The sequence below is a fragment of the Sturnira hondurensis genome, unplaced genomic scaffold (assembly GCF_014824575.4).
Source record: "Sturnira hondurensis isolate 20B ecotype Veracruz unplaced genomic scaffold, ASM1482457v3 Scaffold0022566, whole genome shotgun sequence".
Lineage (NCBI taxonomy): Eukaryota > Metazoa > Chordata > Mammalia > Chiroptera > Phyllostomidae > Sturnira > Sturnira hondurensis.
In genome coordinates, this window is record NW_028095197.1 from 7112467 (window position 1) to 7138142 (window position 25676).

Genomic DNA, 25676 nt, shown 5'->3' on the forward strand with positions numbered 1-25676 from the left:
TGTCCCAGCTCAGTTGCCCAGAGACATGTTCTGGGACCTGTTAACATCAAATTCTCGCTTACAGGGCTGGTGAAAGCTGTTAATACTGCAGTGGATCTCATTGTGGCCCATTTTGGCACAAGCCGGGATCCCGGGGTGAAGGTAGGCAAGAAACCGTGGAGAGCTGAGTTCTGCCCTGCTGACCCTCACCTTCCCTGTGCTACCACCTTCCCTCGCTCTCTTGCATCTAGAGCCTAGAATTGATACCTAGGGATGGGGATCCCAACAGAAGCACCAGGATGGCTAAGAGCGTCAAGGAGGACCAGGTTGGACTCCAAACGATTCCTGTACTTCCCTACTGTGTCCACAGGCAAAGCTGGGGAACAGTTCCGTTAGCCCCAATGTAGGCCACCTGGTCCTGAAGTACTTGTGCCCTGCGGTCCAGGCTGTGCTGGAGGACGGGCTCAAGGCCTTTGTACTAGACGTCATCATTGGGCAACGAAAGAACATGCCATGGAGTGTGGTTGAGGCCTCTACACAGCTAGGTAAGTGCTGAGTGCAAGAGGGAGGCCCCAGATTGAATTTTGGGTTCTGGAGACTGAGCGTGTGACCTTCAACTCCGGCTTCCTCCCAGGACCATCCACCAAGGTCCTGCACGGCCTCTACAACAAAGTCAGCCAGTTCCCAGAGCTCACCAGTCACACCATGCGCTTCAATGCCTTCATCCTCGGCCTGCTCAAGTGAGTGCGTGGTAGCATGGCAAGATCTGAAAGCCACTGGCCCTCTCCCCTGGGCTCTGCTGCCTCTGAGGAGGCAACTTCCTAGGCTGAGGCTGAGATCTATGGGTTCCGTGGCCAGAGCCCAGGCTCACTTTCCCCCCACAGAGCTACAGCCTCTCTCCATAGGTCACTGGTTCCCCACCATACCCAGGACCCTCTGACACTAACACCAACATGGTCTTCTGTATTTACACATCCACTGTCTGGCTTATTTGGAAATGGATCTGGTTCTCAGTGTCTCTGGATATTGTAAACCCCGATCCTCTCAATTCCAGCACTACTTCCAAGTCTTGCTTCACCTAAGTCCTCCTTGGTACCCACGTCATAGTATTCTTCTTTCTCAAGCATGGGCCCGGGTCATCCGCTTCGGCTCCATACTCAGTAGCTGTCCTGACTTCCTGGGTCTCGTACAAGATGACTCATTGTAGGAGGGAGTGATTCGATTGCGAATCACATGTTCACCCCCTCCCTACATCCCCACTGACTGTACAGACCTATATGACATGAAATGAACTGGGCAGCGTCTGTGCCATAGCAGGGAGAAAGGAGATGCTCACCTATAGTCGGCCGTGTGTCTGCCCCATGTGTCCGTCTCCTTTGTACCTTATCTGGCTGTGTCCACATAAGACTCACCTCTTTTCACCTATCTCCCTACAGCATCCGGTCCCTGGAGTTCTGGTTCAATCACCTCTATAACCATGAAGGTAATGCCTAGAAGCCTACCCTGTATTACAAACTCAAAATAGGCTACACCTCAGAGGCTCAAAAGAGGGAGGCACAGCTGTCTTTTCAGAGAAGGTGGCGAGGGGAACTGCACAAGTTTCATCCTCAAAGCTTGGGCCCCTACCCAAGCCCTTCCCCAGCTTCTGCTGTGTTAGAGCCTGGCAGTCGGCAGGATAGTCAGGCAGTCAGGAAGTCAGGGTGCCAGGAAGCCCAACACTGTCTTAGAGTTGTGGAGTTAATGCACCGCACAACTTCAGGAGTCATTTACTGCTGCAGTACCTCTAAATGCACAGTACACAGCCTGTGTGGCCTGACACGTGACTCTGCCCAGGTTACCTTTCAGAGGCCCTCCCAGGCTGGGCTGTTCCTCTGTGTGGTTCAGTCCCTCTCTCTTTCTCCCTAGACATCATCCAGACCCACTACCAGCCATGGGGCTTCCTGAGTGCAGCACACACTGTGTGCCCTGGCCTCTTTGAGGAGCTGCTGCTGCTGCTACAGCCCCTGGCCCTGCTGCCCTTCAGCCTTGACTTACTGTTCCAGCACCGGCTGCTGCAAAGTGGGCAGCAGCAGCGGCAGCACAAGGAGCTGCTTCGGGTGTCCCAGGACCTGCTGCTGTCCGCCCACTCAACACTGCAGTTGGCCCGGGCCCGGGGCCAGGAGGGCCCTGGAGACATGGACAGGGCAGCCCAAGGGGAACGGGTGAAGGGTGTGGGTGCCCCAGAAGGTGGAGAAGACGAGGAGGAAGAAGAGGAGACCGGAGAGGTGGCAGAGGCAGCTGGGGGCTCAGGGCGTGGCAGGGCCCGATGTGGGCAGACTGGCTGGTGGTACCAGCTCATGCAGAGCTCCCAGGTCTACATCGATGGCTCCACTGAGGGTTCTAGGTTCCCCCGAGGTGGCAACAGCTGCAGTAGCAGCAGCAGCAGCGAGAAAAAGAAAGGGGCAGGTGGTGGGGGGCCACCCCCCCGAGAGGGTGTAGTAGAGGGAGCTGAGGCCTGCCCTGCCCCTGAGGAGACCCTTGGCAGGGACAGGGGCTGGCCCTTCTGGATGGGGAGCCCCCCTGATTCTGTGTTGGCTGAGCTGAGGCGCAGTCGGGAGAGAGAAGGGTCTGCTGCCCCTGCACCAGAAAGTGAGGAAGGAGCCTCAGGGCCTTCACCTGGAGGCATCAAGTGGGGATACCTCTTTGGGTCCCGGAAGCCTCAGCGGGAAGCCCGGCCCACAAATAGGTAAGAGATATCCCGTGAAATAAGCAGAGGGAGTGGGGGAGCCTAATCTCAGCCAGGGCACAGACAGAGCCCTGACTGCTTTCCCCTAGGCTCCCATCGGACTGGCTGAGTCTAGACAAGTCCATGTTCCAACTGGTGGCACAGACCGTGGGTGTCCGCCGGGAACCAGAGCCCAGGGACAGCCTGCAGGAGCCACACTCTCCAGCCCTGCCCTCCAAGCCTCCATGGTGAGCCCTGGGAAATAGAAAGATTGGGGGCTGGGTTTGGCTTTGAGTGGGGTTTCTCTGACCTCTATTTGTTGTTTTCCCAGCGAAGTAAAGGCACTGTGCCACCATCTGGCCACAGGCCCTGGACAGCTGAGCTTCCACAAGGGAGATATCCTTCGAGTGCTGGGGCCAGTTGGAGGAGACTGGCTGCGCTGTAGTCGTGGCGCTGATACCGGCCTGGTGCCTCTGGCCTATGTGACCTTGACCCCAACTCCAAGTTCAACTCCTGGAAGCAGCCAAAACTGAGGCCCTGTGCATGCTGCTGGCCTCAGGGACCCTCATAACCCCCAGACTCAGAGCCTGAGAGCCCTTCCCAAGCCCTCAGGCTTGGCTACAGAGAGCAGACTGAGAGCTGGGCCACTTATCCCTGTGCTCAGTATTAATTACTCCCCCTTAACTGTGCCAGTGACCTCGTCTAGACCTCCACCCAGGAAAGGAGGGAAGGGACGCAGCACTGAGCTGCCAGCATTTCCCCGGCCCATCTGGGCCAGCCTTCCCATGGGTGCAGGACCCCCTAGGCCGAGCAGTGATGACGTCAGGTGGTAGTCCAGGGGCAGACCCCTAAGTTCCCAGATGTAAATAGGCTGCGGCCAGTGCCTGGCGGTCAGAGGAGGGAAGAGGAGTCCAGGCTTCTGTTTATGTATTTATTTATTTATTTATTACACCTATTAATAAAAAAGGTGCTTGGCCTCCAAACCATTTTCTCTTTGTGCCTCCCCCCACTGTCCAGCCCATCTCTCTCTCTCTTCCAAAAGGATGGCTGGGAAAGATGGAAAGGGAATAGAGACCTTGCAGTCCAGGTACCTACGCCATATCCTGTTTCTGGAAGGTGCTGAGGCCCAGAGCATCATGGGTGAGGTGCCCGTATGTGCGGCCAAACTGGAACTTGTACCCTGTGCAGCCAAGAAAATCTGTCACTTATTTCTCAGCCAATTGATTAGGCCCTCCAAATTGCCCTCTAAAATTCCGTCCCACTTCCCCACTGCGAGCCACCTCAGTCTCCTTTTCTGCCCAGTGCTAAAGCAGAACCACATGATCCAAGGTCCCCTATGTTTATTAGTTCCAACCCCCAAACTACCTCCACCCACCACACACACACACATACACATCCCAGTCCCAAAAGCCTCCCTCGGGGGCCATCCTCACCTGGCACATAGCCCCCATAGTTAGGTAAAAGGCCCAGGTTCAGAGGGCAGGTCTTTGAAAGTGGGGGGAGATGTTTGAGTCCTATCTGGGGTTTGCCCTGTGAGTACATCTGTCCAAATTCCTGCAGTGCCTGGTTGGTAAGCACAGGAAAGCTGGAGCCGAAGAGGAAACGGGCACGGGGCACGTAACCAGTAAAACCTGAGTGATGTGAACACTGAGTCAGGACATCCTGGGGACCTCCCCCCACCCCTGGCCATTACACACCTCCCCTCACCTGACATGAAGAACTTGTGAGGATCTCTGTCATCCATGGAATAGGGGGAAGCCTTGTGAGGGAAGTTGACAGAAGAAAAGTAGGCAATCAAATTCGGCCCTGTGCTCCAACGCACGCTCCCCCCGGGAGGTGGAGCTGGCGGTTAAGCCCGTGTCCCCAGCCTACACAGAGGTGAGGCTCCCCACTCCCGCCACACTGCCTGGCAGCCTCACCCCCACCCCCAGCCTTCTCAGTCTTACTTGTCCCCCCTCCTGCCCCAGCTCTGGCTCCTCCTCCTCCAGCTCTGACTTAGGCTTTGGCTCTTCGTCTTTTTCCACGTCTTCTCCCTTGGCCTCCTTTGGTAGCTCCTGCTTCCCTCGCTCCCCAGGCCACTGGGTAAAATCATTCAGAGCCTCAGCCCAGACCTGGCTGCAGTTCTTGGCGAAGATGAACTGTGCCTGAGGGACAAAACCTAGGTAGGTCGGGGGCAGGGGAGGTTTCCGTTAGTGTTTGGGACATGTGTTCTGGGATGGGCATCTGTTCACATTTGTGTACATACCTGTGTACCCAGGGATCATGCTGCAGCTGAGCCTTTTATGCCCACGCCTGACGGGCAGGCTTCCCCTGGGAACCTCGGGAGATCTCGGAGGCTGAATGGGAGGCAGGAGAATGCGTCGAGCAGGGGGCCAGGCTAGGCCAGGAGCTCCTCGAAGTAGCTGACCGGTCATGTGCCCATAGGTCTGGCCCATGCTGAACCGAAGTAGTGGACAGTGTCCGGTGTACCTGTAGCACAGGACTCACCCACTCACCTCTACACCCCCACCCCACCGTCCCCAGAGACAGAAGCAGAGACCTCGGAAGCACTATCTTTTCTGGACTCAGCTGTGTATATATTTGGAGCAGGCATATCTCAGTTCTCTGGGTTTTCAACCCTTCCCGTCTGCTGTTACCCTGTTACCATGGAGAAGACAACACAAAGCTTTGTGGCAGGCCCAGCAAAGCTTTCCCTTTTCTGTACAATACCATGGATATCGCAGCCCTGTGCCTCCTGTACAGGTATGTCCACTTGGCCCCCGAGATCCAGGTGGCACAACTCCTATATCCCTGTAACCCTACTCCCAGAAGCAAGCAGGGCTGTGCTCTGGGAAGAAGCCTTACCCCGGGATATAATGAGGATTCTGAGGGTTCGGCCCCAGTACGAAGGTGCTGGCCACAGCCATGGGAACACAAGCAGTCCCTTTTGTTTCCCTTTGGGCAGAGGCTTTGGGTTGTGTATACTGTGTCCAGGGCTGTGGGGCGGAGCCAGGGGTGGGGGCGGGGCTAAGGGAGGAGAGATGGCAGGGTACTAGTGCAATGACTGCCAAGGCCAAGGCCAGTGGAACAGGAGAGCAGAGGTTCAGGGTCTGGCTACTCCAGAACAAATGCAGTTCTGCCACTTGGGGGCAGGGGTAGTCTCAGTACAGCCTCCCCACGCCAGGACCCAAGGAAGTCCCGAGGTGGGAAGAGGGTGAGCAAAAACTGTTAGGTCCATTCAGCTGTAGCTCAAAAGAGGGCCCTTCCTTCTTAAGCCCTCATCGCAGCACCTGCCTGAGGAGATGTGGATTCTGCTCTTTGTCTTGATTAAAAGTGATGGAGTTCCTCGGGAAGAGGATCTCCAAGGAGAGCCCAGAGGAGAGGTTATGGGAAAAAGGAAACTAGAAACATCTAGGCAGTGACATTATTTTCAGTAGTACAACTTGACAATTACTTTTTGCACACCTACTATCATCTGGATCACCACCCACTCAACAAATATGCCACGCCCTGCTAGGCAGCTTCAGGTGGCAGCACATGTACTACATAGGAGTCAGAAAAGCTAAGCTTAACATGACTTTGGGCAAGTAACTTGGTATCTCTTAACCTTACTCCCATTTATAAAATGCGGATACTACTCCTCCCCCTGCTACTCCAGAACAAATGCAGTTTGTGAGGCTCAAACCAAGGTATGCAAAGACCTTTGTAACCATGAAGATGCTGGCAGGGGACAGCACAGACCAGGCAGTCAGGGGCTCCCAACAGCTTGTGCCCTCCAGCTTACCCTACTTTCTCTGTGCAGGTGACTTCTGAATTCTCTAGCCTCCAACGTGAAGGTCAAGATAACCTAACCTACCAAGGTGCTGTTAGTGAAAAAGTCGGATAGTGTGTGTGAAAGAACTTAGCACACAGCTACTAAAATTTAATTTTCTACCCTATTATCTAGTATTGTCTCTCAGCTTCTAATATATACAGGAAGTCAATGAATGGTTAGTAAATCCAGTGGACACAGGGTTTTTTTACTGTGAGTTCAAAGGAAAGAAATAGGGTAATGTTGGGATTTAAGACTAGGGGGCAAATTAGAATATGTATATAAGAAAAGATATCAGATTCTAAGAGAATATCAGACCGGAAGACAAGATCTCAGAGACAGTGAGGAGCATGGTGAGAACTCAGCTCCGGGGCCAGTCCAGGCCAGGCCAGCCCGCCTCTCCCAGGAGCCTCTGCTCTCTGCCCCAGCCCCAGGCCGGGACTAAGCGCATGTCCCTGACTTCTCAGGAGTGGCACTGGGAAGAGCACTGGGTCCCAAGAAATATATTTCCTATTCTCCACCATTCTGCCAAGGACAGCCTGGGTGTGTGTCATTTAGAGCTAGAGTTGTAGGGGACTTGGCTCACAATTAAGGAAATATATTACAGCAGCAATGTTCAACCTTTTTCATCTCACAGCACAACTAAACTAGTAAAATTCTGCTGATCTGACCAAAAAAATAGGTGTAATTCTGATTCATTGACACCGGACAACTATTATTGTGTTGGCTGTTGTCATTTTTTTATTTGATGATCTAAGGGAAAAGCAGTCTAAAGTCAGACTATCTAGACTTCAGACTAGCCAGACTAAAGTCAGGTATTGAGTGTTTTAAAAATTCTTGCAGCACACTGTTTGCAAATCCCTGTGCTAGAGTGAGGGCAGGAGCTGAGGGGAGAACCCAGAATAGCAGTGTGTCAAGGTTAACAACCTGGACATTTAGATTCTGTAACAGACATCATTGATTGTGTACCTCATCCCTATTCCCTACTCCCATCTCCATTTTTCCTAACAGAATCTTAATTTTGTTTTGCCGAGCAGCCAGCAACTTCAGGGAAGCTTGGAGCCAGCCCCAGGTCTAATGTGCTTGATTAGTCTAAACCCATCATAGTGGTCCCATACCTCTTGCCAATGATAGGCTAGCACAAGCTTGTGGCATTCTGGCAACAAGAGAGGAAGTCCAGGATGAGGGAGGCTCCTGGGGAGAGTTTCTTTGCGCTGAAGAAAGAGGCACAGAAAATTAAAAATAAAGAGATGTGAAAGAAGGAATAACGTCCTTCTTTGCCTCTAGAAGTTCTGCAGATGTGATGATGGAACTTTGGCAGGCATCGTGAAACCCAACCTGGGGACAAAGTCCGAATACATCAAGGGTGGATGGTAGAGCAGAAAGGCCTGGGTCCTTGATGGTAATGTAGAGCCACTGAAATAACCAGCCTTTTAATGTGAAATAACTTTCTTACTGTTTAGGTGACTAAGTTTTCTTTTCATCAGAGCCAAAGGCATCACAAGGTAAAAGTTTAAAAAAAATCTAGCCCTGGCCAGTGTGACTCACTTGGTTGGGCAGCATCCTGCACAGCGTCAATCGAAGGGTAGCCAGTTTGATTTCTGGTCAGGGCATGAGCCTGGGTTGCGGTTACGTCCCTGGGGGCGGGGGGTGGGCACACGCAAGAGGCAACAGATGGGTGTTCCTCACATCAATCTTTCTCTCCTTCTCTCCCTCCCTTCCCTCTCTCAAAAAATAAATAAATAAAATCTCTTTTAAAAAAACCTAGTTCAGCTTCTAGTTTTACTAGAAGGATAAGCTTTTGTCAAATTCATCTCATTGAGCGTCAGTTTTCCCAACGATATGGGGAACTAACGTTACTGCCTCAGTGAGTAGGATAAGAGATGAGATGACGCATAAAGAACAGTTGGCCTCGTGCCTATCTTATGTTAAGCGCTAAATAACTAGAAAGTCAGTGGTTGAAGTTTGGAAAGAAAGAAAGGAAAAGAACTGAGGACAGTAACAGAGGTTGTCAGAATCACCTAGAGTGATGGTTTTAAAATATTCATGTCCAACCCCAACCATGTCTTTCTGGGAATTAAGGGCCCTGATATATATTTTCTTGAACATCTTAAATTGGAAAAAATACCCAGTATATAAAAATTACAACAGAAATATAATCTTTACCTGGATTTATCAACTATTCATATTTTGCAGCATAGAAGTAGACACTTCCACATGTCAGGAAGGAAGGAGAAGCAAATATAGATAAGCACTAATATCTGAACCACACTCATCGCTCTCAAGCATCTCACAGCAGATGATCCCGCCTCCCGAATCAACCAGCTCTGCTTAGGGAGGGCAGATCCTGTGGTGTAGACCATGAGGGCTTCAGCAGAATAGGCTACAGACAGACTAGCCAGATACCCAGGTCTAAAAAACAACTGAACTAGCTAATAACTGAGCAGTCAACTCAGTGAGCTAGAAAGAGGAACATCATAAGCTAATGAAAATAGGAAAAATTTATGAAGCTGGCAATAAAAACCAATAAATCAGAAAAACTAAAATAATTATATAAGAGCTGTCTTAAAAAACAACAACAAAATAAGCAAACTGACACAGCTAGCCAAAAGAAAAAAAACTCCTCAAACCCCCTAATGGCATGAGGAAGCTGTGTCTGGCTAAAAACAGACACAGAATTTTTTTTAAGCTAAAAGAATATTAAGTGAAACTATACATGACTAAACTAGAAAACCTCAGTGAGATTAATATTATCTAGGAAAATATAAACCAAAATCAACCCTGAACGATACTGAACACCCGAATAACCATAGAAGAAAGGAGAAAGTGGTCAAATACATGCCCCTTACAAAAAAGCCCATATTCATGTAATTTACAAAAGTAATATGAACTTAATTCAAGACGTAGCAAATTCAGGAGCAAACAAATCCCACAAAAGTTATACAGAGGAGCCTTGACTGGTATGGCCTAGGTAGTTGGTTGGTCATTGTCCTGCAAAGTGAAAGGTCACAGGTTGGATTCCCAGCCTGGGTTGTGGTCCCCAGGGCACACGTGGGCTGGAGGCAGCCGATTGATCTATGTTTCTCTCTTTCTCCTTCCCTTCCCCTCTCTCTAAAAATAAATAAATAAAATATTTTTTAAAAGACTACTAGTATATTCTCCAGGACTGCAATAATGATTGAACTAGAAAATCTATCAACATTAGTGCATAAATAAACCAATGGAAATAAAAGCCACTTGATCACCCTGACAGATACTGGGGAAATCTTTTATGCAATGAAATGCCCATTTGTGATTTTTTAAAAAGGATTTTTAGTAAACTGGGAATAGAAACATAATAAAGAATATTTGAAAGGAAAGCCATTATCTAACTCCATCAAAGAGAAAAGGGAAAGCCAGGGTTGGCAAACAGGTCTTGTTTATTGAACCAAATCCAATTAATCGTAATCACTTATAGGAGGGATACTGTGAGGTTTCTGGAATAGGGAAATGGCTTAGCAGGAAAAATACTATGGATCAGCCCTGTTTGCCAGGGACGTAATGCGGTCGCCCGCAGGCAGTAGACTTGATACTCTTTCAACTCTACACAGAAAAATGTGGTAAATATTTATAAAACAATGGAGGAAACGTAAACCAGATGCTTGATATTAAGAAACTGTTCACTTTTTAAGGTGTGACGATGGCACTGTGATTTTATTTTAAAGAAGAATCTTTATATTTTAGAGATAACATTAAAATATTTATCAGTGAAAGATTATAATGTCAGAAATATGCATCAAATAATTGGCGGGGGTGGGGATGGGGCAGGGGAATAAATGAAAAAATTGGCCATGAGCTGATCATTGGAGAACCACTGGCATAAAAGGCACATGAAAGTTGGTGGTTTTACTCGGACATGTCACTGATGGCAACTGAGGCCAGGTCTCGAAATTGTCTTACTCACCCAAAGGAAAGAAGGGTCCATTGTTCTATTCTCTGCGGTTTTTTTATTTTGACATTTTTCATCATAAAAAATTTGAAAAACAACAAAAGGATCTTCTAATAGCCTAACCCAAGGGACATTTAAAATTTATCTCTATTATTTAGTGCTGTTCATTATTCCATTTTTCCTAAACTCTCCATTTCTTGGGTTCCTTGGCACCAGAATCTCTAGATTCTCTCCCCATCTCTCAGCTTGTTTCTTCTCAGTCTCCTTCATGGACTTCTCCTCTTCCTTCCATCCTTCAATGTTGGTTTTCCCCAGGATTCCACTGCCAGCCTATTTCTCCTTCTACATACCCTACTCAGATGAGAGCATCTACTTTCATAGTTTTACCATCACTCCTTTGTTTATGGCAATCATTTACCTTCCTCCATTCACCCTTTCCTCCTCCTGGATTCTTTATCTCAGTGGGTACCTCCCTGTCACCTAAACTAGAAATTTAAAAATTATCCTCGCTGATGCTCTTTCACTCCACAGGACTGACTCTAGATACTAATCAATCAGCAAGTTTTCCTATACCACTTGGGTGTTTCCTCTTCTTCTTCCCTATGATCCCTACCTCAGTTCAGTCCCTCATCCTCTCCCAGCTGAATCACTGTCAGAGCCTCCTTCCTAACCAGGTTCCCTGCTCCAGGTAACCACCAGTTATCTTTCTTAAGCAGGAACCTGGTGCCTCGGCTTGGAATTACTATCATCAACAGTAGTAATTCTCAAACTTACATAAAGGGTCATATACGTGTCCATTAAAGTTCCTATTATGATATTACTTAAACAAAATGAGGCATTAATTCCTAATACTTACAGATCTCATACTTCCATAGAAAGCAAATTTACTAATTAAATCATTGTAGATGTTAACATTAATTTACAGTGACGAATGAGTTTGTTTTGCTGAGAACAAACTGCCTCTGGAAGAATGAGTATGATGAACACGATCCAGGCACAGGCTTCTCCACATTGGCCCGTCACCACTGGCTCTGGAAGGGCTGTGCATCTCTCCTGGCATTCCCTCCAAACTTGGGCAAAACCTCACCGAGACAGCCTCTGACCTTCTCCCGGCCCCAGTGCATCCTTTGTAATTCAAGACTGTCTTCATTATTTTCTCACTAGCTCTTGTCAAAGTACTTGGTCCCAGCTCTCATAAACATGGGACAGGTCTCTAATTTTCAGCTTACCACAGAAATAGAAATACAGTACTTTGGAATTTTTGAAGGGAGTTGGCCGCGCTCTTTCAAGCTCTGTAGCGGCCCGTTCATGCCGAGGCCCGAAGCCTCCACTTCCACCGCCCTCCATTCCACCGCTAGGTGGCGGTCAACGACGCCCCCTCCGCTCGTCTGGGCGCTGTCGCCGGGATCGAGCGAAGTCCCCCACTCCTAGCGATGATTGGCTATTTCGCCGGACGAACCCGAAGAAAACCGGAAGAAAACGCGTCGGGTACGGCGAGTGCACAGGGTCCCGAAACACTGAGTGCACATTTAGGGCTCTGTGCCGACTTAGAAGCCAGCTGCAGCTCCTCCTCCAGCCTGAGGAAGGCAGATCAGTTTCCTACCTGACGCACGGCGGAACCTGCTGAGAGCGGTCACACTAATCAGGGCGGGGCCACACTGGGGGGGGGAGGAGTCTGGTTGAGAGGAAGGGTCACAATGACTGGGGGAGTCACTCAGATGTGGGGTCTCACCACGTGTCCCACGTAGTGAGGCACTGACAGGTTCTGCTACACTCTGACGTTAGCAGTGTGACACTGACGCAAGGTCCCTCTGAAGGGGAGGTGTCTCACTGAGGAAGAGAGGGGTCCGGGAGGGGAAGGGGCCCTTGAGGGGCGGAGCTTGGTCAAGGGGTGGGATCTCGTGGAAGGAGGGGCTTCCCTGCAGGTGGAGATTTCTCCTTTGAGAAAAAGGGTCGTTTGGACGAAATAGTAAGAAGGCCAAGGCTGTGTCACAAGGAAGAGGCTCTGAAATTTGAACTTTATTCGAGGAGAATGGGATGGACTGAGGAGGAATTGGGGCCACACTAGGGATGGGCTGGCCGAGGGCTCACAGCCGCCGGAGAAGGAAGTTTCAGGGAGTCGAGGTTTACGGTGTAGGGGTGGAAACATGGGGAATGGGTAGGGTGGGCCAAGGTGGAGGCCAGGAAGGCGGGCAGGTTGCTGGGCCGCCTTAGACTTTGATTGGCCATGAGGGGTCTAATTTTTTGCCCTGCTGGTCCATGGAGCCCAGGAATCCGGCGGCTTCCCAAGCCCGGCCCTCAACCGACAGTGACCTGAAGGTGGGAGGGGAGAAAAGAGTCCTCGAGCAGCAAAAGACATTTGAACTGCACGTACGCACAATCAGCCCTTAACGCCCTTCAGTTACTCAGCTCGAGCCCGAACTTATTTGACCCCGACGCCCCGACCCATCGCCTAGGGCGTCACCGCCAACCGTTGAGGTTGCGTACCTGAGGGGGCGTGGCCGCTGCCTGGGGGCCGGGCTCCAAGGAGTTAAGCAGTGGCCCTGCTCAGCCCCGCCCCCAGCAGGCCGCTGAGCCTGAGCTCCAGCAGTGAAACCGAGCAGCCCGCCGCCGCCTCCTGCCCGACAGCCTCCGCCTGTCGGGAGCCCGACTGCCCGCCGGCGCCCGGGAGCGCCACCGCCACCGCCCGGCTCAGGCCCAGGCCAGCGCGGAGCGGAGCGGTGCGGCGTCCACCCGGGCCCAGCAAGCCGGCGCGGCGGGGGCGGGCCCAGGATCTTGGGCAGATCTTCCATTCTCCTAGGCGGGAGCGAGAGTCCCGGCGCCCCGGATCGGGCTGGGCCCGCGCCCATGGCAAGCACGGCTTGCCCGGGCCCCGGGGACCCTGCCATGTGAGGCAGGCCCGGGCTGGGGGCCCGGCCATGGCCGGGGAACGTCCCCCACAACGGGGCCCTGGGCCCGGGCCCGGAGAGGCGCCGGGGGAGGGGCCCCCAGGACCGGGGGGCGCGGGTGGAGGCCGGGGCCGCCCCTCCTCCTACCGGGCTCTCCGCAGCGCTGTGTCTAGCCTGGCGCGCGTGGACGATTTCCACTGCGCGGAGAAGATCGGGGCCGGCTTCTTCTCTGAGGTCTACAAGGTAGGACCGGTAGAGAGAGCAAAGGGGCGGGACCAAGCCTTAGACGAGGGGCTGGTGCTAGTGGACCCGGACGCGGACGACTCGTCCGACCTGTCCCGGACTCACCTTCCCCTGACACCCCCAGGTTCGGCACCGACAGTCAGGGCAAGTCATGGTGCTGAAAATGAACAGGCTCCCCAGTAACCGGGGAAACACACTACGGGAGGTGCAGCTAATGAACCGGCTCCGGCACCCCAACATCTTAAGGTGAGCGGCTCCAGCCGCTTGCTGGGAAGCTTGCTGGGAGAAGGGGAAAGATTCCGCTGGAAGAGTGGGAGCTGCGGAGAAGCTGGGTCTCTTACAGCCTACCCTCCTATCTTCCCTCCCCTCTTCCAGGTTCATGGGGGTCTGTGTGCACCAGGGACAGCTGCACGCTCTTACAGAGGTGAGGATGGGCCAGGAAGGAGGGACACCCACTGCCGCCAAGGGGAGAGAGAGTCACGCACGACCTGGTGCTTCTATGGAGGAATAGTGAAAGGCAGCAGGACCTCCCACGGAGTCCTCCTCAAACTTCCCTTTGGGCAAACCACAAATAAACGGCCTCAGCTGTTCTCACCCTCTATTCTCTAGAACAGTGTTGTCCAGCAGAACTTTCCGCAGTGATGAAAATGTTCTGTATTTGTGCTGTGCAAAACTAGAGCCACTAGCCACATGTGGCTAGGGAGCACTGGAACTCTCGCTAGTCTGAGGAACTGAACCTTTAATTTTATTTAAACTTAATAATTTAATTTTAAATACTTGCACATGTATTGGATAGGACAGTCCTAGAAGATTAATTTAGGACCTTGGAGCACAGGCCCTTCCCTTCTGACCTTTGTGATCCTCCTGAGTGTCCCCTGGCTTATAAGTAGGAGACTAGAGTACAAAATGAAACTTTGATATTCATTCTCCTTCTCCTCTCACTATGCCCCAGTATATGAATGGAGGGACCTTGGAACAGCTGCTCAGCTCCCCCGAACCTCTATCCTGGCCTGTCAGGCTCCGCCTGGCTCTGGACATCGCCCATGGCCTGCGGTACCTGCACGCCAAAGGTGTATTCCACCGAGACCTCACATCCAAGGTAGGCTGGCCAGAGAGGTCGAGGCACGAAAGGGGATTGAGACTATTGGGTTGTAACTAGCCCATGGATGTTGGAATGTGGATAATATATTAAGATGTTAGAGAAGCAAGCCAATGGGGAATGGGGAGCTGGGGTGAGGGAGTGTGCCCTCAGGGGTTGAGTACCACTCTGTGTTTGGAGCGATGGATGATGTTGGATGGGAGCGATGGGAGCGATGGAGCGATGGATGATGCAAGATTGGGGTATATTGGAAAACTTGGCAAGGGTTGGGGTTATTCTGGAGTGACAGAGCTTTGGGTTATAGATCGGGAGATCAAAGAGCAGAGAGTGATAAGTGTGGGGGTACTCTATGTGTCTGTTAGAACTGTCTGATCCGTCGGGAAGACCGAAGCTTCACAGCCGTTGTGGGAGATTTTGGGCTGGCTGAGAAGATTCCTGTGTATAGGTGAGCTCAATGCTCCTGCCCCGAAACCTCCCAGAAGGCCCCTCTAAGTGAAGCCCCCAGGGACATTTCCCCTGAGGTGGGGACGGGGCTGACCTCATCCTGTTTTGTTTGAGGATGTTGTGTGAGTGGGGTGCTTCTGACCACTGCCCCTGCCCTGCAGGGAAGGGGAAAGAAAGGAGCCATTGGCTGTGGTGGGTTCGCCGTATTGGATGGCTCCAGAGGTGTTGCGGGGTGAGCTATATGATGAGAAGGTGAGACATCAACCCTTCAGATCCAGAGACCCTTGAGATACTCTTATAAGTCCCTACCCCAAGGTCCTCAACAGCCCTACCAGATTCTTAGGAGGGCCTCAAGACCCCCTCCCCTTGCCCCTGACAGGCACCCCCCTGACACATGGAAACTGTCAAGACCCCCCATGAATTTGGACACATTCTAACAGAATTATGGCATGAAAACTGCCAATTCCTGCCCTTGACATTATCTCCTCCTCCCAGGCCGACGTCTTTGCCTTTGGGATTATCCTCTGTGAGCTCATCGCACGAGTACCCGCGGACCCTGACTACCTACCCCGTACCGAGGTGAATGATGTCTCCAGGTTTGAACAGGAGGGATTCCAGACTGGGCAACTTATTACCAAGAAGGGTTCCCTGGAGCTTGGGGTCCTGATTGGGAGGCCAAAGGAGAACCCGAGGAACGCTGACTTAGGGGCCCTTCCTTTCTGTCCCTGCAGGACTTTGGCCTAGATGTGCCCGCTTTCCGGACCCTGGTAGGGGATGACTGCCCACTGCCTTTCCTGCTGCTGGCCATTCACTGCTGCAGTGTAAGAGCCCACCCTGCCTGCCCTCTGCCCTATCCATCAGCTTCCGAGGCTGTCCTGTCCCAGGTGATGGGAGGAGAACTCAGGGACCCACTTTAGGAGCACTGAGTGAACCTGCCCCTGTCTCTACCCATCAGATGGAACCTAGTGCTCGTGCGCCCTTCATTGAAATCACCCATCACCTGGAATGGATCCTAGACCAACTGTCTGAGCCAGCCCCCCTCACCAGGGCTCCCCTGACACACAATCAGGGTAAGTGAGCATGACCTTGACCTAACTGGAGTCCTTTTGCTTAGAGTTCAGGGAACTATCTGAAGGAGGCTAAGAATACTTGTTAGTTGAGAAGGCTGGGGATGGAAGTGGGGTGAGAGGACATCTCAAAGAAGACAGTTTTCTAATTCTAGAGCCTTAAGGAAGAAAAGAAGAAAAAAGGTAAAGAGTGGCTGGCGGTGTTATCTCTCCCTCTCCAGAGCACACTGTCAGACCCTTTTGTAAGCTCTAGTCCTGCCAGCCTCCTGGCAAACAATGAGACCTTCAGGAAGCTGTCAGTGCTGAGAACAGTGATCACAGACTTCTCTGTCAACAGGGTCTGTTCCAAGAGGGGGTCCGTCTGCCACGCTTCCCAGGCCAGACCCCCGGCTCTCCCGAAGCCGGTCAGACCTCTTCCTGCCTCCATCACCAGAATCACCCCCCAACTGGGGGGACAGTCTGACTCGAGTCAACCCCTTCTCACTACGGGAAGACCTCAGGGGTGGCAAGATCAAGCTCCTGGACACGCCTAGCAAGCCGGTGGCTCCCCTGCCCCTTGTGCCGCCATCACCTCTGCTCCCCACCCAGCTGCCCCTGGTGACCACTCCAGAGACCCTACTGCAGCCCGGGACACCTGCCCGTCGCTGCCGTTCATTACCGTCATCCCCTGAGCTCCCCCGACGTATGGAGACAGTACTGCCAGGTCCTGGCCCCCCTGCTGTGGGCCCCTCAGCTGAAGAGAGGATGGAGTGTGAGGGCAGTAGCCCTGAGCCAGAACCCCCAGGACCAGCTCTCCAGCTGCCCCTGGCCGTGGCCACAGACAACTTCATCAGCACTTGCTCATCAGCCTCCCAGCCCTGGTCCCCTAGATCAGGACCTCCCCTTAACAACAACCCCCCAGCTGTGGTGGTGAACTCCCCTCAGGGCTGGGCCGGGGAGCCCTGGAACCGGGCCCAGCATAGCCTGCCCCGGGCAGCGGCTCTGGAGCGGACAGAACCCTCGCCGCCCCCTTCAGCTCCTCGGGAGCCCGACGAGGGACTACCCTGCCCGGGCTGCTGCCTGGGCCCCTTCAGCTTTGGCTTCTTGTCCATGTGCCCCCGCCCCACACCAGCCGTTGCCCGCTACCGCAACCTGAACTGTGAGGCGGGCAGTCTCCTCTGCCACCGAGGGCACCATGCCAAGCCACCCACACCCAGCCTTCAGCTGCCTGGGGCACGCTCTTAGCAGTGGGGCCTCCAACACTGGCCTTCAGGATGCCCTGTGAGGACAGCGCACGTGCTGGACAGTGCCAGCCCCAGAAGGGCTGACCAGCTGCTCCGTATATGGAACCTCAGCATGGACTCGAGGAACAGACATTTCCTATCCAGCCCCTGGGCTTGCTCTCCCGTGGGGATCACAGAGCATTGCTGACACATAAGACTAACACATGCGAATTATTTAAAAATATTTCAATAAAACTGCCTGGCTGGCTCCGGGCTGCCCCTATCCACTCAGGCCACGCGCCCTCCTCCCCCGACCCCCCATTCCACCATGGGAGGTTCTTGAGGAGGCCAAAATCTCTTCTAGGGCTTTCTGCACCCTTTTCCCAGGAACAGTGCAGTTTCGGGGGCAGGATTTCAAGCAGGCAGCAGGCTGCCTGGAAGTGTTGGGCTACATCAGTCCTTGGCAGGGCACTGTCCCCACAGAGCGAGGGAACGCTGGAGGGAGATCATCATGGAACCCGAGCCTACAAGTTAGGGACAAGGGGCACAGGCTCCTGCTGGCGTGAGTATCTGGAAGAGCAAAGTTGTCAATGAGCTCTGCAGTTGAGTGTCACTACGAACCTCATCCAGTTCACCCCAGTTCCCAGGACAGTCACATCACCAGCCTCCCATCAACTCCCAGGTCTTCCCTCCCCCTCTCCCTGGGCCATAGCCCCTTATATAAGCATACCAAGCTCCTGGAGGCAGTGGGCATGACCCGCTCCCAGGAACAAGTTTGCCCCACCCCCTGACCAGCTGAGTCCCTGTCCCCGCAGGCTCCCAAGCCTCAGTCCCATTACGCACACTTACTCAGCTAAGTGCTGATCTGGACACTTAACAACTTCCCTCTCACAGATGCAGGGAAGAGAATTAGTACACTCCTGGTATGTTATCCATCTGAATCGTGTCTTGTGTTGTATCCTGGGACATTGCTGGTTTTGAGAATTATACCTAAAGAGCAGTGAAATAGAACTGGGATAAGCTCCGGCCCCCGCCCTCCCGTCCTTCCTCTCCCCTTGCCCTACATAAAACAAGCCCAAGTCCTAAGTCAGCCCACCTGCCTAAGGCCATGTTTGGGTGTTTCAGGGACAGATGTCTAGACTCCAACCTGAAAAGGCTTCAGGGCCAGAGGAGGGAAGAGTGACCCAAGGTCTTAAAAATGGAAACTCAAGTTAGGAACATGGGAGGTGACCATCCTGTGTCAGGGTCCCTGGGGTCAAACCTCACAGTTACCCCACTGCCCCCTTACTTCCCTGGGACAACTCTAGTGCCCCAAGTGGCCCTAGACAGGAGGTTAGAATATCAGGGTTCATTAGCTATGATGAAGCCCTAGCTTCTCCTGAAAGAGGACATAAAAATAAAAGCATGTGCCAGGGACCACTAGGTACTGGGGATAGACTAGAGAATAAGAATGCCCTACTTGTCCATAGAGGAAATGGACAAGTAGGCAATTACAATATTGATTTGTGAAAGGTTTGGGAGCAGGAGCTAAAGAGAAATCTCATTACTATGTCTTTATGAAGGGCCTATGAAGTTGAAGATATCCGAAAGCACTAACAAACTTACCCATGGACTTTTTTGCCATTGCTCCATCTCTGGTCCTTCGACGTGGTGTCAATCCAATATGAATCAGGCTGAGGAACTTCTTCCAACACCTTAGATAAGCTGCTCTGCTGATAATAATAACCCTGAGGGGAGATTCAGAGACACCAAGGTGTGTGGGGAATGAGGAGCAGCAGTGGAATGGAGGTGAGGGTGCAAAAAGGGACCTGGGCTGATGGAAGAAAAAGTACTCTAGGGAAACCTAGGAGCTTGAGGAGAGGACTGCCCATCTTTGGTGCGTGACACAGCTCATCAGTGACCTGTCCCTGCACCCTCCAACTGTCGCCATGCAGCCGCAGGCTCAACCTTCAGTTCCCCTCAGGGGGATAAGGACTTCCACCAGCCTTTGGATGGGAGTCATTCTGTGGGCTGCTGTGGTACACAGAATGGCCACAAGGACACAGTCCCTACAGTCTAGCCCACCAGGCCTGAGGCCTCTGCCTGAGGGGTCATGACAGTTGAAGAATCTGTTAGCCCAGAAAGCTGACCTGAGAAACAGGTAATAGTAAAGATGGTTCAGAAGTCAATTCTTATGCCAGCTCTAATCAGTAGGGGTAGCCTGGAGTGCTGTGCTGAGCGGCCGCATGGAAAAGGAATGCACGCTACGTGGGCACTGCCATTCCTGACGATGTAAGTCCCTTAAAAGTACGACAGTTTGTCAATACAGGTATGCTTACTGCAAAAAAATAGTCATAGTCACTAACTATGGCCAGGCTGGAGGACAGAGTATTACAGTAGCTTCTGCTGTCCTCCCAACTTCTCGTAACAGGTGAGATGTGAAAGCACTTCCTCTCCATCAGTGTCCATCCCATGGGACAGCAGGTATCTAAAAAACAGAAAGAGTGTGACAATACAGCCCAGATCCAGAAGGGAGAGCTCAACACTCGGAATGGAAGTGACCGCTCAGCAATCTAGTTGCTAGCACGGCTCCCCTAGGTCTAGTCTCAGCGCCGTCATTGACTTCTGGAAATGGCAATCTTTCTGAAAATGCCAAGCTTGTGTATACTTAGTAAAAGCCTTTAACATTCAACAACTTCACTCCTTAACAGCCTGTGAGGTTTACTTTAATAGGGCTGGTGGTACGGTTCCCAATTTCTGAACAATAACAGTTCCCCACGCATCCCACCCCCAATTTTGGCTAACCTCACCTGGGCCCCCCTAAGTGTTGCTAGCGTGAGAGTCCACGGGACTCTCCTTCCCCTCCTCAGCTCCCGAAAGCATCCCACGCTGCACACTGAAAACTCCCCCACACTCTCAGGCTGCGAGCCACCTCCTCCCCGCTCTACTCTCCCACAAGTAGACAACCTTGGTGCCTATTTTGCTGAAATTGCCAAGCACTTGATGTAAATTCTCTTTCCCTTCCCTCCACCTCAAAATGTCTCTTTTTTCTCTGTTCCTGACCGTAAGAAATAAACATCCCCTTTAACATCCCACACCTCAGTCTGTGCTCCTGAGCTCAACCCACCTCTTTCCATTGCATGAGTTATTCTCCTTGCCCCACCACGAGACTGCACCTTGTAAATCAGTCATTTAAAGGAATAAAAAGGAGTTGGTGCAGCCAAATAGAAAAGGGCGAGCGATGAAGTGGCATGCTGAAAGGCAGGCAGGGGCCTTGAAGGCCATGTTAAGCAATATATAATATTATATATATATAATATATTTATATATATAAATAATATATATATATAAATATATATATTATATATATATATATATATAAAGAGAAGGTCAACGTAGGATTTTACACATAGGAATTTTGTTCACTGGCTACATCCCAAGTTCCTGGGCACCATGCTGGACATATAATGTATTATGTAACTTTTGATTAACTAACAAACTGGAACGACATGTTCTGCACTGGGATGGCAGGATCATATTTTTGTTTTTAAAGGGCTACCCTGGCCACGGTATGAAGAGTGGAACAGCGGTGTGGGGGATGCTCAGGAAAAACATCCAGCAAGCTGTTGCTTTTATCCTTCCAAGGGATGCAGCTGGGCAAAGGTATAAATGGGTATATGGACTTGATGGGGGAAATGGAGGGAACTCCTCTCTGGTGGAGCAGGGCATCTGCAGACAGCAAGAGAGAGGGTAGTAGGGTAAGCAGTCATTATGGACAGCAAGGTAACCAAGCAATGCTGAGGCCTCAGATGAGGTCAAAACTGGAGTTTCAGTGGCACTAAACAGAATGATTGCACCTGGGTGCGGGCCTGGGCAAGGTGGACAGTTGAGTTCATCCAGAGTTCAGACACTGCCAGTCAGGTGCACCAGGAGAGCGGTAGAACAAAGGAGTGAGTGATCGCAGTGATGGATCCCTCGAGGGCAAGATGGGTAGAGAGAGAAGTGAGGACAGGTGACAGCTGCTGGAAGGGAGGAAGCAGGGGACTCAATGGGGTGGAGACCTCAGTGAGGTTGCAGAAGTGTGGGGAGACCCTGGAGCAGGGGCAGTTGCAGTCAGAGTGGAGCCCTGAAACCGCCCTCCCAGGGAACAGCAGTTTGGGATGCTGAGCTCTAGGGTGCAGCTGTGGAGCTGGGGGTGGCACTGGTACGGAACTGAGGGTCACAGATAATAAGAAAGTAAAAAGGGGGGGCTGGAGGTGTTTGCACATAATCTCACTGTCTTAAGCTTTGGGGGAACATCCAGATGGCCCCTGAGCTAGATTGAGCCCGGCATCGACCACAGATAACCAGTGCAGGAACATCCAGTCCTCCTGGGCCCGGCAGCCTGCCTCCAACATCAGCCTGCTCTGCCACAGCCCCTCGCCTTTGATGTGTCCATCTCTGCCACCCCCATATCCTGGCTGGAGGAACAATTCACCCCAGTTCTCTTCCCACATTATCCCCGCCTACCTCACTCTGTCACCCATACTTGAGAGCTTCAGCTGCCTTATCCAGCACCAGACTGCACCTTGTCAACCAGCAAATTTTAGTCTTTTGGGGACTCTCATATGTAGCAAAAGCTAATTGAACTTATAGACACTCTCTTTAGGATATGTGCAAATAACCTATCTCACATCCAAATTCAAGGGGTTCCTGGATCCTTGACACTGACGTCAAGCTGGATGTGACTGGAGTTTGTTGCTTTGGACAGTGTGGTTTGCCTTGCTGCTGCCCTCCTCTCCCCCACAGATCTGCCTTAGAGCTGGGTGAGCCCCCCTCAACCCAGTATGCAGCTTGATCCTTCTCCCTGTTGGCTAAGGCTGCACAGCTCATGCCAGCCACGGCTCTGGTTCATTGCCCCAACAACTCAACGGCCCCCTGACAGACAGGCCCCTGTACCCCTGCCACCAGCGTCTCCTCGCTTCAACACACCCCTCACAGCAGACCCTGCCCTCTCTCCTCTTCCAGAGCACATACCTGTTAGGCCTGTGAAGAAGGGTCTCATTGTGTCCCGCATACTATTCAGCCTCTCCTCCAGCACCCTCCTCTGCTCCTCCTCCCTTTGCAAGGTCTCCTTTGTTGCCTTGCTGTGGGACTGGCAGGCCTGTAACTGCTCCTTGACAGCCTGGCAATCCTTCTGTTCCACCTGTAGTGCTTCCAGACTCTGGGCCAGCTCCTTCCTGGACCCCTGCAGATCTTGTTCCCTCTGCCCCAACTGGGTGATCTTCAGGTGGAGCTGCTGCCTCAGACTGCTGTTAGTGGCTTCCAGAACCCTGTTCATGTGCTGGAGCTGTTGAGACACCTGCAGATCTGTTTGGCCATAAAGAGAGATTTGGATGACATCTTCTTCAGCCGTGCCCTGGGGCCCTGAGACTTCAGCGTCAATCCTTTCTCTGCTTTTTGCATCCCAGGCTGACATATAAGCTCTGATGCCTAAACCTCAAGGAAGTACAGGATTAGATGAGGTTAATTCAGGAAGACACGGTGCTCTAAAACAGACCTGGTTGGAAACCAGACCAAAAACTAAGAATATGGTGGTAGTAACTCAGGCCCCCGCTGAGAAAGGCAAGTTGTTGGGAGCGTAGGGGAGAAAGTTCTTTGAGAGAAAGTCGTTTAGGGTAAGTGGAAAATGGGCGGAGCCATACTCACAGCGCACTCCCAGGGAGACAGCAGCCATCCCTAACAGCAGGCAGGTGAGGAGCAGGCCGAGGAGGTATTTCGAGAAGGCTGAACGGCCTTAGGGAGGCAAGTGGCACGCGGGGTAGTGAGTCCCAGGAACAAGCTTATAAACAGGGGTGAGAGAAGGGGTTCACGGGAAAGAGCCTCCCCCAGAGGACACGGTGCAGACATGTGGTTTTTGTCGGGCAATGAGTAGTTCTGCAAGTAGCGCAGGGAAGACGGTCCAGCATAAGGGCTGGGAATTGTTACTGGTTAGGGACTGAAGGCACTACTTGTTAGGAGGAGGTATCAAATCTCCAACTCAGACTGAGGCAGGGCGGTATGTGAATGAGGACCATTCTAAGTATGGAGTGGGAAGAGGATCTGGGTTGACACTTCGGAAAGATGGGGGTGAAATGGGCAGAGAACAGGGTCACGGGAACCCCAGGAACCAAACCCGCACACCCCGTGGCCCAACACCAACGGCGTCGGGCCGGGTGCGGAGCGGAGTGGCAGAGAGGTTCAGCACATTGCTCCGCCCCCAGCCCCCGAAGAGCCCCGTTGGTGTCTGCGAGGTAGGCGGGGCCTCCGAGCCCGAGGCCCCGCCCTGCCCCGCCGGCGGAGCCCGGTGCGGGGAGGGCGTGATACTCACAGACTAGGAAACGCCTGGCTGCTGATGACGTCACGGTGCTCCAGGACGCAGTTGGCTGCGAGGACTGAAGACCTGCGCTCGGCGAGAGAGTCCAGTTAGAAGTGGGAAGCCCCGGGAAATGCCCCTTCTCCCACCCCACCCACCCACCCACCGCCTCCACCGCGCGGCGCCTCGGTGTCTTGTGCTACTGCTCCAGGTCTCCCTTAGCGCTCTGCGGAGTTCCTCAACTCTCCGGGATTTTCTCGTGTCCCTCCAGAGTCTTATCCCGCTCCCCACCCCACCGGGATCCTCTACTAGTCCTCCAGTCTCCCTTTATCTTTTCCGCTGGGGCTTTCTCCGCCTGACCCAAACTCTCTCCCAGGAATGTTCTCTCACATCCCTTTCGCTACCCTCTCTTCCCCTCTCCTCTGACTCCCCATTTTCCGTTCGAACTCATCTCCCCACAGGGCTGCCCTGATCCCTCCCATCCCTGCCCGGGATCCACCTTGCCCCTGGGAGCTTTATTCTTCTCCTGGCTGCCCTTTATCCAGGGCTCATGCTTTTTCTTAAGAACTTTCCTCCTTTTCCCAAGGGTATATCCTCCCAAGAATGCTGTGGACTCCCCAGCTCAAGACACAGCTCTTCTCCAAACACGCATCCCCTGGGCTTTCTATACCAGCTTTGTCTCCTGGTCCAGAGGAAGCCAGGCTTGAGGCTCCCCCTGAGATTGGGGCCACTTGGACATTCTCATAGGTGAGTTCCCCATCATCGTCAGCCTCTGGATCTGTAGAGCAGAGAAAAGGGACCAAGGTGGAAGTTGGATATGGGGATCTGTGGGGTGGGGTGGGGTGGGGTGGGGTGGGGTGGGGTGGGTTGGGGTCAGGTCATGAAGGGGATGGGGATGCAGAATCCAGGAGACCCCTCCTCCACCCTTACCCTGCCCCAAATGGCTGGAGATTCTCTTCTTCAGAGGAGCCTTCACAAACCGCAGGTCCGCATAGGTGACAGACTCAGCCATGGTCCTGGGGACCTCTGCCCCACCCGACTCCCCTCCTTCCACTGGCACCAAGCTTCCCTTGCCCCTCTCCCTGCTGTCGGGTCCACACTCTTCAGCTGTGTTTCCTCTCTGACTGTACGGCTTAGTGCTTTGTCCTGTGACTTCTAGTCACAAAAGAGGAAGACGTGAGCAAGTATCAGACAGATGGGTTCAGTGAAGCGAATGGCATCCTGGGCACTGGCCAGAGGGCCAGGGGAGGGGAAACTGAGGTCCAGAGCATAGGGATCTAGGCTGGGTCAGCAGAGAGGGGGGATGGGGTGGCCCAGGACCACTACTCAGGCCCGTCTCTGTGTCCTCTCTGTGTTCCACCTTATGTATCCCAGACCCACTTTGGCAGTGCTGGGCTCCTAATGTCCATCCTCTGATCATCTGCCCTGCTCTGCCCAGTGGCTCCTCTCCTGGCTGCCTCTTCCACAGGCTTTCCCTGTGTAATCAGAGCTCTTTGGTGCCCCACTGACCCCAGAGGATCTCCTCAGTCATTGCTCGGTGGTTGGCGGGGTTCATCCTCCCCATCAGATTGGGGAGCTGTAGTATAGAGCCCTAGCTCCTTCTCATCTGGGGTTTCCAGCAGGTATTGGTTCTCAGAAAAGGGTCTCTGATTTTGTGGGCTCATCTCCCCATCAGTTTAGGGGTTTTCAGGGTGGACCCAGCTCTCCTCCTGCCGTTAGGTCCACAGAGCTGCTGAGGATCCCACACATAGGAAGCCTCACTCCAAGGCCCTTCCTGGGAACTGCAGCCTTTGTAGGATGCAGAGAATTTGGGGCCACACCGTGTCTCCTGTGTAAACACCCCTCGCCTGTTCTTCACAGACTTTCCCTGGCCACGTCTACCCTTGTTGCCTTACTGATCACTGTGGCCAGTCAACCCCTTCTGGGTCCTGTCCTGCCTCCTGCTGGACTCTTGTCATCTCCTGTGTCCCAACATCTAAGCTGGATCCAGCAAGCTCAGTCCCAAGAAGCAGAGGTTCT

The 25676-nt window shown here is 52.6% G+C and overlaps 4 protein-coding genes across 14 annotated transcripts in view; 2 read left to right on the plus strand and 2 right to left on the minus strand.

Annotated features, from left to right (window-relative positions):
* The window catches only part of RUSC2 (RUN and SH3 domain containing 2), a 60199-nt gene extending 56533 nt beyond the window's left edge, over positions 1 to 3666 (plus strand). For all 4 annotated transcript variants that reach the window (XM_037035973.1, XM_037035974.1, XM_037035975.1 and 1 more), the window contains 7 exons: positions 65 to 141; positions 350 to 524; positions 614 to 719; positions 1416 to 1462; positions 1885 to 2704; positions 2794 to 2931; positions 3015 to 3666. In XM_037035973.1, the coding sequence (XP_036891868.1) occupies positions 65 to 141; positions 350 to 524; positions 614 to 719; positions 1416 to 1462; positions 1885 to 2704; positions 2794 to 2931; positions 3015 to 3216 (1565 nt within the window). In that variant the 3' untranslated portion in view covers positions 3217 to 3666. The remainder of the gene's footprint in view (positions 1 to 64; positions 142 to 349; positions 525 to 613; positions 720 to 1415; positions 1463 to 1884; positions 2705 to 2793; positions 2932 to 3014) is intronic.
* Positions 3601 to 8062, minus strand: CIMIP2B (ciliary microtubule inner protein 2B). 4 transcript variants are annotated; one of them, XM_037035985.1, is made up of 6 exons: positions 7592 to 8062; positions 4929 to 5152; positions 4630 to 4841; positions 4391 to 4442; positions 4117 to 4314; positions 3601 to 3863 (listed from the first exon to the last, which is right to left on the minus strand). In XM_037035985.1, the coding sequence occupies exons 2-6, from the start codon at positions 5116 to 5118 to the stop codon at positions 3775 to 3777; spliced, it is 741 nt and encodes a 246-aa protein (XP_036891880.1). In that variant the 5' UTR covers positions 5119 to 5152; positions 7592 to 8062; the 3' UTR covers positions 3601 to 3774. The 4 variants fall into 4 exon arrangements, with proteins under 4 accessions (XP_036891880.1, XP_036891879.1, XP_036891878.1 ...); XM_037035984.1 differs by lacking the exon at positions 7592 to 8062 and adding an exon at positions 5528 to 6882 and having other exon boundaries at positions 4929 to 5119; XM_037035983.1 differs by lacking the exon at positions 7592 to 8062 and adding an exon at positions 5528 to 6880.
* A 4651-nt stretch (positions 8063 to 12713) lies between these two features.
* TESK1 (testis associated actin remodelling kinase 1) lies at positions 12714 to 17627 on the plus strand. Of its 2 annotated transcripts, XM_037035976.1 has the most exons (10): positions 12714 to 13532; positions 13657 to 13778; positions 13908 to 13956; positions 14485 to 14631; positions 14994 to 15076; positions 15237 to 15327; positions 15571 to 15654; positions 15807 to 15896; positions 16031 to 16145; positions 16480 to 17627. In XM_037035976.1, the coding sequence occupies exons 1-10, from the start codon at positions 13320 to 13322 to the stop codon at positions 17364 to 17366; spliced, it is 1881 nt and encodes a 626-aa protein (XP_036891871.1). In that variant the 5' UTR covers positions 12714 to 13319; the 3' UTR covers positions 17367 to 17627. The 2 variants fall into 2 exon arrangements, with proteins under 2 accessions (XP_036891871.1, XP_036891872.1); XM_037035977.1 differs by lacking the exons at positions 12714 to 13532; positions 13657 to 13778; positions 13908 to 13956; positions 14994 to 15076 and having other exon boundaries at positions 14492 to 14631.
* CD72 (CD72 molecule) lies at positions 17574 to 24828 on the minus strand. Of its 4 annotated transcripts, none has more exons than XM_037035982.1 (9): positions 24588 to 24828; positions 24328 to 24435; positions 23673 to 23744; positions 23012 to 23098; positions 22340 to 22672; positions 19690 to 19811; positions 18950 to 19053; positions 18194 to 18334; positions 17574 to 17914 (listed from the first exon to the last, which is right to left on the minus strand). In XM_037035982.1, the coding sequence occupies exons 1-9, from the start codon at positions 24667 to 24669 to the stop codon at positions 17869 to 17871; spliced, it is 1095 nt and encodes a 364-aa protein (XP_036891877.1). In that variant the 5' UTR covers positions 24670 to 24828; the 3' UTR covers positions 17574 to 17868. The 4 variants fall into 4 exon arrangements, with proteins under 4 accessions (XP_036891877.1, XP_036891876.1, XP_036891875.1 ...); XM_037035981.1 differs by having other exon boundaries at positions 18950 to 19071; positions 24588 to 24827; XM_037035980.1 differs by having other exon boundaries at positions 19663 to 19811; positions 24588 to 24827.
* Between the last annotated feature and the right edge of the window lie 848 nt (positions 24829 to 25676).